Here is a 9,184-nt window from a genome sequence, read left to right on the forward strand (position 1 = left end):
AAAATTACGACACCCCCCCCCCCCCAAAAAATGACAATACAATCACAATTGCATTCTCCTTTCATCATTCTCAAACCTAATTGGAAGAGAAAGCCAAAGGTCCCTCCTCTCTGAACTTCCATCATTTCTAGTAATGCGCTAAATGGTGCTCGCCAGCCAATCTTGTAGGTGATGGGAGATATAGTGAGTTGAGATTGGTCAATGGCTCTCGATGTCACAGCATTGGCAAAAAACGTCACATGCGCGTTCAATTCGCTTGAACGTTTGCTACGTTGCGGAATGGTTTGTACTGAATGACACGTTTTCCCCAAAATGCGGGGGTGTATTCATTACGCTTTTTCTGTTGGTAAACGCTTCGTCTCTTAAGCGTTTTGTAACAGAAACCGTTTACTCCAAACAACTCTATTTTATTATTAAACTGAAGTTGTTGTTCAGTCCTGTCTCTCCTAAAAAAAATAAGCAACTGGAAGAAGTTGAAAGGAACCCTGCGGACTTCACATGGAAGAATCTATCATTTATGCGCAGCTTGTGCCAAAAACTTCGGACTATTCAGATTGGAAAGGCAACGTGTGGAAACCATACACATAACATGACTAGCTATAACTTCATTTTAAGAACCCACTTTGAAGAGCGTTTTGAGTAAATGGTTTATTTTGCTAAACTTTTGCAACAGAATTGGCGTAATGAATACACCCTTTTTACTTCATCCGGAAACATGGAGGCTGTCGTCTGTGATGTTGTTTCACCAGAGGATCTCTTGGTAAGTTTTATTCCCTCCTACATGGCTTCGTTGGCGATTTGACCTAGCTGACATTGAACGTTTAATTTGGCCTTATCGGGGTATCATTTATTGGAAATATCGAGGCCAATTCAGTAGAACTAGTTACAGTAACGTTAGCTAGTTAATGTTACTGTAGCTTCTAACTGACGTTAACTAGCCTGTCGTTGTTTGGATATTCAAGTTATGTTATACATTGGTTCTGGATAGCATTATTCGCTAGCAAGATAGTCATGTTTTTGGAGAAAACTAATGAATCACATGTGAGCGACAATACGAAACTCTAGCTAGCTAAGAGAACGTGCCATAAGCTCAACCATCATTGCAATTTAATAGCCGTCATTGCATCATTCACCATCAGCCATTATTGCTGGACATCTTTATTTTATTTTTTTGCAGAAATTTGAGAAGAAGTATTCTACAGAGTTGGCTAAAGGGAATTTGACCAAAGACACAAAGTTTGAGTATGCCTGGTGTCTGATCAGGAGCAATTTCCCGGATGACATCAATAAGGGCATCGTTCTGCTGGATGGTAAACATCAACTGGACACCGACTCATTAGCTTAGTCACATATATGATTGTGCATATACCCGACTGTTATGATCGATGTCAATGCCAAACAGATGGCACAAACAGATATGGGACCAGGCTACTAACATTACACCCCCACCATTTAAAGTGAACAGAGATGCTAATGTTTTTTTTCTTCTGTCCCCACAGAGCTGGTTCACAAGGGGACCAAGGATGACCAGAGGGACTACTTGTTTTACCTGGCTATTGGAAACTACAAACTGAAGGTGCTGTGAATGTAGTTTTTACCCTTGCAACTGTCCTTCTACTTGCTGATGGGGGTCTAGGCTGGGTTACTGCAAAGCACTTGGTGTCAACTGCTGATGTAGGCTTCACGAATACATTTGATTGGTGCATGCAATACAATTATGTCTTAATTTGACTATGTCCAGGGATTGATGTTAAAGTCTGAAAGGCACTTGCCCATGTGGCAAGTTGGGAGTGTTTTTTTTGGTTTCCTAAAGATTATGATCACTTGTCTGAAAGTAAAATAGCTATTTACACGCTAAAATACATTGCCTGCCTTTTCCCCCACAGGGGAGGTATTAGAAAGATCAGTGCTGGAATTCTTTGTCTTTTGGTTGTTATTAGTAAAAACATTACCAGAGCAGCCTCAACTTTCCCTACTGCCATAAATGGTCTGTCTTTCAATTAAACGATGGGGAGGAACCAGAAAGACTACTACAATTATTAGCCTTTTGGTTGTTTTTATCATCTACCCAATGGGGTAACCTCAAAGCATGTTCAGTGTACTTTCCCCTGGCAATAAGGCAACCCTTAATGTCAATCCCTGATGTCACGCCACAGGAGTATGAGAGGGGCCTGAAAAGCATCCGGATCCTCCTGAAGAATGAACCAGGGAACACGCAAGCTCTGGATCTGGAGAAGCTCATAGTGAAGGCCATGAGGAAAGGTGAGGTCATGGTTAGTCTGAGTACCAGTCTGTGTTATCATGCCAGCTCCTTGTAAATCATTGTCATGACAATTCTATGAAGAGTTGACAAGAAAGCAGAAACAGACTGGCAACCAGGGTAGGGTAGAGTGGTTAATCAGTTTACTGATTGTGTCCCACACATCCATCAGCAATATTTGGTATTGAAGATTAATCTTCAATGTTATATGCATAGCAGTAGGTACAATTTAAGTCTACAGTCAGAACATACATAGGTGTGTTTGAACACCTGGTGTAGTTTAACATAAATTTGACGCTTTAAAAATGTGTCAGTATGAAACTTGATAGATACTCTACAGGGATTGGCTTGCTTGAATGTACAGTTGAAGTTGGAAATTTACATACACCTTAGCCAAGTACATTTAAACTCAGTTTTTCACAATTCCTGACATTTAATCCTAGTAAAAATTCCCTGTCTTAGGTCAGTTAGGATCACCACTTTATTTTAAGAACGTGAAATATCAAAATAATAGTAGAGTGATTTATCTCAGCTTTTTTTTCTTTCATCACATTCCCAGTGGGTCAGAACTTTACATACACTCAATTAGTATTTGGTAGCATTGCCTTTAAATTGCATATCTTGGGTCAAGCGTTTCTGGTAACCTTCCACAAGCTTCGCACAATAAGTTGGGTGAATTTTGGCCCATTCCTCCTGACAGAGCTGGTGTAACTGAGTCCGGTTTGTAGGCCTCCTTGCTCGCACACTCTTTTTCAGTTCTGCCCACAAATCTTCTATAGGATTGAGGTCAGAGTTTTGTCATGGCCACTCCAATACCTTGACTTTGTTGTCCAGAACCCAAAACAGCCAGAGGAATATCTGCCATTTTTGGAGTCAACAGAAGTTAGAAATTACACAATAAATATTCACTTACCTTTGAAGATCTTCATCAGAAGGCACTCCCAGGAATCCCAGTTCGACAATAAATGACTGATTTGTTCCAAAACGTTTCTTCATTTATGTCCAAATAGCCACTTGTTGTTAGTGTGTTCAGCCCAGTAATCCATCTTCATGAGGCGCAGGCGCTTCGTCCAGACATAAACTCATTACAGTCCTTTAGAAACATGTCAAACGATATGGAATCACTCTTTAGGATGTTTTTAACATAAAACATCAATAATGTTCCAACCGGAGAATTCCTTTGTCTGAAGAAAAGGACTGTAACTCTGGTAACTCTGTCGGTACTGCGTCATGAGACCAAGGCCCTCTGCCAGACCACTGACTCAAAGAGGTCTCATGAGCCCCTCCTTTATAGTAGAATCCTCAGTCAAGTTTCTAAAGACAGTTGACATCTCATGGAAGCCGTAGGAAGTCCAAGCTTTGACAAACTACAAAACTCAGATGTCCCACTTCCTGGTTGGATTTTTCTCAGGTTTTCTCCTGCCATATGAGTTCTGTTATACTCGCACACGTCATTCAAACAGTTTTAGAAACTTCAGAGTGTTTTCTATCCAATACCAATAATAATATGCATATGTTAGCATCTGGGACAGAGTAGGAGGCAGTTCACTCTGGGCACGCTATTCATCCAAAAGTGAAAATGCTGACCCCTATCCCAAAAGAGTTAAAGGCACAATCAACTTACAGTATGTAAACTGCTGATACAGTGAAATAATCTGTTTGTAAAAATTACTTGCCATGCGCAAGGTAGATGTTCTAACCGACTTGCCAAACTATAGTTTGTTAGCAAGAAATTTTGTGGAGTGATTGAAAATTGTGTTTTAATGACTCCAACCTAAGTGTATGTAAACTTCCGACTTCAACTGTATCTATATATTAGGCCAAAAACATTTGTTTGTCTCCCCAGATGGTTTGGTCGGCATGGCGATAGTTGGAGGGATAGTTGGAGGAGTCGGCCTTGGCGTCGCTGGATTGGCTGCACTCATTGGGATGGCTGCATCAAAGAAGCTCTAAACTATTTGGACAACCCTACCGCCAAACCCCTCCAGATACCCAGAATGCCTCAATATAACACTGGCTGAATTGAGTATAACACTCTCCTACCTACCTATCTTTTCTTTCAATAAATATAACAATTAATCCTCCCTTTCCAAACAAATTAAAAGTGAAATTATATTTTGTAAAAGGTAACATTAAAGTAAAATGTTGGGACACAACTGTTTTTGTTACTTTACTGAAATAATGTTATCTTAACACTATATTAATGAACAGAAGTTTAGCTAATTTATTCATTACTATTTGAGTTATTGTAAGACAAGCCACCATTGCTCTATGCTGAAAATCTAATAAATTCAGATCTTCATATTAGGAAGGTTTTGAATGCTTTTCTTCCACTTTCCCTATTATTGCCTCAGTATCCATACAGTTGAAGTCAGAAGTTTACATACACTCAATTAGTATTTGGTTGCATTGCCTTTTAAACAATTTAACTTGGGTCAAATATTTTGGGTAGCCTTCCACAAGCTTCCCACAATAAGTTGGGTGAATTTTGTCCCATTCCTCCTGACAGAGCTGTTGTAACCGAGTCTGTAACCGAGTCAGGTTTGTAAAGGCCTCCTTGCTCGCACGCTTTTTCAGTTCTGCCCACAAATTTTCTATAGGATTGAGCTCAGGGCTTTGTCATGGCCACTCTAATACCTTTACTTTGTTGTCCTTAAGCAATTTTGCCACAACTTTGGAAGTATGCTTGGGGTCATTGTCAATTTGGAAGACCCATTGGCGACCAAGCTTTAACTGATTGTCTTGAGATGTTTCTTCAATATATTCACATAACTTTCCTACCATGAGGCCATCTTTTTTGTGAAGTGCACCAGTCCCTCCTGCAGCAAAGCACCCCCACAACATGATGCTGCCACTCCCGTGGTTCACGGTTGGGATGGTGTTCTTCGGCTTGCAAGCCTCCCCCTTTTTCCTCCAAATATAAAGATGGTCATTATGGCCAGACCAGAGAACATTTCTCCAAAAAGTACTATCTTTGTCCCTATGTACGTTGCAAACCGTAGTCTGGCTTTTTTATGGCGTTTTTTTCAGCAGTGGTTTCTTCCTTGCTGAGCAGCCTTTCAGGTTATGTTGATATAGGAGTAGTTTTTCTGTGGATATACATACTTTTGTGCCCGTTTCCTCCAGCATCTTCACAGGGTCCTTTGCTGTTGTTCTGGGATTGATTTGCACTTTTCGCACCAAAGTACGTTCATCTCTAGGAAACAGAACACCTTCCTGAGCGGCATGACGGCTGCATGGTCCCGTGGTGTTTATACTTGCATACCTTCATGCCTTGGTACCTTCAGGCATTTGGAAATTGCTCCCAAAAATGAACCAGACTTGTGGAGGTCCACAATTGTTTTTCTGAGGTCTTAGCTGATTTATTTGGATGTTTCCATGATGTCAAGCAAAGAGGCACTGAGTTTGAAGGTAGGCCTTGAACTTCATCTACAGGTACACCTCCAATTGACTCACATTATGTCAATTAGCCTATCAGAAGCTTCTAAAGTCGTGACATAATTTGCTCGAATTTTCCAAGCTGTTTAAAGGCACAGTCAACTTAGTGTATGTACACTTATGACCCACTGGAATTGTGATACAGTGTGTTATAAGTGAAATAATCTGTCAACAATTGTTGGAAAAATTACTTGTCATCCACAAAGTAGATGTCCAAGTCCTACTGACTTGCCAAAACTATAGTTTGTTTAGACATTTGTGGAGTGGTTGAAAATGAGTTTTAATGACTCCAACCTAAGTGTGTTATCTTCTGATTTCAACTGTACATGCTTTGATAACTAAATCTCTGTGTAATAGGAATGTTTAGATTTGATGAAGGAAATGCATACATAAAGGATATTGTTATGTGTTGAACTGTTTCAGTAAGTTTGTTGGTATCTTGTTCTGCTTCTCAACAGTTTATCAGATGAAGACCCATGCATCTAGCCTGGACCCAGATGTTTGTATTGCATATGGTTGCTGTCAGCTATACATTATGGCTACATTGCACAAAGAGATCTGGGATGAGGCTACAGTGAGTGCAGTCACTTGTTGAGGTTTTGTCATGTGCTACTGGTGTTAGGCTGTAGATAAGGGACTTTCAGATGGACTGTGGGGATACCCTTACTTGTCAGTGGGTTTGTAGTTGACTAGAAGGCCGTTTTGATGCTAGTTGAACACATCCTTTGGATAAAAGTTCTCGTTCTGCAGTATTTCTTTGATTTTGCTCAGTTTTACCAACCCGCAAGACCAGAATGTAACTAGGTGTGAGTGCAGAGCTGCTGATTACACTGAAAGTGACAGTCACATTATTGTACAATAAAACATATATTAGATTTGAGCAAGTATGGAATCCGTTGGAATGTTTGCAGTCAAGGCACTGTAGCAGTATAACTGAGTGATGTTTTCTTTCTGCTTATTGATTTTTGTTTGTTGTAGTGCCTAATAAAAGGCATTCTGCCAAATATAAAAAAATATATGGGTATTGTAAATAAAGACAAGGTTGTAATGAAATTACACAACTCCCTTCATTTTTTGGTAACAATGAGGATTGAATTAAATTAAACCCACAATGTGGAACTAAACCAATGCTAGATAAAAATAATTTCTACCATAACCTTTTATTTTGAAATTCAGGGACATGTATTTGACTCTCAAAACACACCAGAATGTTCTCTGGAAGGAAGGTATACCTTTGTTTCTGGAATTGTGTGTTCAAATATGGAGGGGGTAAACAAATGTTGGTATAATGGCATATTATAATTACCAAAGTCATTTTATTTGCACACCACAGATAATGACAGAAGATCAGTGATCGTTCATTTTGGTGGTGGATGAAGGGATAATTGTATAGACTAGAGGCCTTGTTAGACATTACCAACAGTGCTTTTTTAAATTTAACCAGGCGAGTCAGTCAAGAACAAATTCCTATGTACAATGATGGCCTAGGAACAGTGGGTTAACTGCCTTGTTCAGTGGCAGAACAGCAGATTTTTATCTTGTCAGCTCGGGGATTCGATCTAGCAAACTTTTGGTGACTGGCCCAACACTCTAACCACTAGGCTACCTGCCGCCCCCAGACTTCTGGATTCATTTTCCAACATCCTGATTCCTGATTGGAATAAAATGTGTAGTTTGTAGTTAAATTGGTGCGGGGGTCATTGTTAGGAGTCACGCAGTAAAGGGTTAATTTGAAATCACATTCCATGTCTGTGTGTGTGAGTATGCATGTGTTTGCCTATCAATCATGTTTATTGACTGGACCAAGGTTTAAGGCAGCAACTCCACCAAAACTCTAGGCAATACACAAACACTGTGTCATGCCCTGGTCTTAGTATTTTGTGTTTTCTTTATTTATTTGGTCAGGCCAGGGTGTGACATGGGTTTTCGTATTTGGTGTGTTTTGTCTTGGTTTTTCATAGGTATTGGGATTGTGGCTTAGTGGGGTTTGCTAGCAAAGTCTGAAGTGGTTCTCAATCAGAGGCAGGTGTTTATCGTTGTCTCTGATTGTGAACCATATTTAGGCAGCCATATTCTTTGAGTGTGTTGTGGGTGATTGTCCTTGTTTTGGTCTCTGTTACTTTGCACCAGTATAGGCTGTTTCGGTTTTTGTGTTACATTTCTTGTTTTGTAGTATTCGTGTTGCCTTTGTTTTATTAAAACATGAATCTCAATAGCCATGCCGCATTTTGGTCCGACTCTCTTTCACCTAAAGAAAGCCGTTACACACTGGCTATTCAAGGTTGTGTAAGCTTGACTTTTACTCAACATTGTGCTCATGTACCATGTAACTAATCTGTTACGTTATCAGCAAAAATATTGTAATCCGATTAGATACTTTTGAAAAACTCATTACTTCTATGATTACTTTTAAATTATTTTAAGCTGCATATCATTGTTTTTGCGACCTGTGGACAGCCAGTGAAAAATGTGCTCTTGCAACAGCTGCATAGTGCAGATCCCAGCCTACCGAATAAAAGTTTGAGGGAGTTCCTCAAACTCCTCAGTGGTATTGTCAAATCAAATTTATTTATATAGCCCTTCGTACATCAGCTGATATCTCAAAGTGCTGTACAGAAACCCAGCCTAAAACCCCAAACAGCAAGCAATGCAGGTGTAGAAGCACGGTGGCTAGGAAAAACTCCCTAGAAAGGCCAAAACCTAGAGAGGAACAAGGCTATGTGGGGTGGCCAGTCCTCTTCTGGCTGTGCCGGGTGGGGATTATAATGGCCAAGATGTTCAAATGTTCATAAATGACCAGCATGGTCAAATAATAATAAGGCAGAACAGTTGAAACTGGAGCAGCAGCACGGCCATATTGTCAAAAACAAGTTTAATTTAAGAAGACCACAAGTGGGGCTTTGGTTGCTTGCTGTCATTTGTGCTGATACAAAAAAATCCATAGGCCTAATGGACACATGCTCAAAAAATAAACACTTTTGCTAGACTTAATCAAACTACTTTTGTAATACAACTTTAGGTATTTTTAAACGTTAATAATCGATCAAATTGTAGACGGGTCTATCTGTGTTCAATACAGGAAGACAAACCAACATTACTTTTCACATCTTGCGCACTCTCAACAGTGTTACCCAGTTCCTAGATGGCCTATTTCTTCATTGCACAAATGAATAACCTCAACCAAATTCCGAAGACTGGTGACATCCAGTGGAAGCGGTAGGAACTGAAAACAGGTTCCTAAGAAATATAATTTGCCAATGAGAACTCAGTGAACATACAGAGACCAAAAAAGTAATAATTCTGAACGGTTAGTCCTCTGGGTTTTGCCTGCTACATAAGTTCTGTTATATTCACAGACATGATTCAAACAGTTTTAGAAACGTCAGTGTTTTCTATCCAAATACACTAATACTATGCATATCTTAGCTTCTGGGACTGAGTAGCAGGCAGTTTACTCTGGGCACCTCTGGACAACTTATTCAGCCA

The 9,184-nt window shown here is 39.8% G+C and overlaps 1 protein-coding gene across 2 annotated transcripts; it reads left to right on the forward strand.

Moving 5' to 3' along the window:
- Positions 1-308: 308 nt before the first annotated feature.
- On the forward strand, positions 309-7,917 carry LOC135550203 (mitochondrial fission 1 protein-like). 2 transcript variants are annotated; one of them, XR_010457088.1, is made up of 6 exons: positions 309-760; positions 1,178-1,310; positions 1,500-1,576; positions 2,157-2,262; positions 4,107-4,286; positions 6,157-7,917. XR_010457088.1 is itself a non-coding variant. In XM_064980796.1 (5 exons), the coding sequence occupies exons 1-5, from the start codon at positions 644-646 to the stop codon at positions 4,211-4,213; spliced, it is 540 nt and encodes a 179-aa protein (XP_064836868.1). In that variant the 5' UTR covers positions 310-643; the 3' UTR covers positions 4,214-7,917. The 2 variants fall into 2 exon arrangements, 1 of the variants encoding a protein (XP_064836868.1); XM_064980796.1 differs by having other exon boundaries at positions 310-760; positions 4,107-7,917.
- The last annotated feature ends 1,267 nt before the right edge of the window (positions 7,918-9,184 follow it).

Source organism: Oncorhynchus masou, chromosome 12, assembly GCF_036934945.1.
Source record: "Oncorhynchus masou masou isolate Uvic2021 chromosome 12, UVic_Omas_1.1, whole genome shotgun sequence".
Lineage (NCBI taxonomy): Eukaryota > Metazoa > Chordata > Actinopteri > Salmoniformes > Salmonidae > Oncorhynchus > Oncorhynchus masou.

Excerpts from the sequence above, each read along its gene's own strand:
- LOC135550203 (XM_064980796.1), top strand. The coding sequence starts at position 644 with ATGGTTTATTTTGCTAAACTTTTGCAACAGAATTGGCGTAATGAATAC. Across the intron at positions 1,311-1,499 it reads GGGCATCGTTCTGCTGGATG|AGCTGGTTCACAAGGGGACC; the intron begins GTAAACATCAAC and ends CTGTCCCCACAG. Across the intron at positions 2,263-4,106 it reads AGTGAAGGCCATGAGGAAAG|ATGGTTTGGTCGGCATGGCG; the intron begins GTGAGGTCATGG and ends TTGTCTCCCCAG.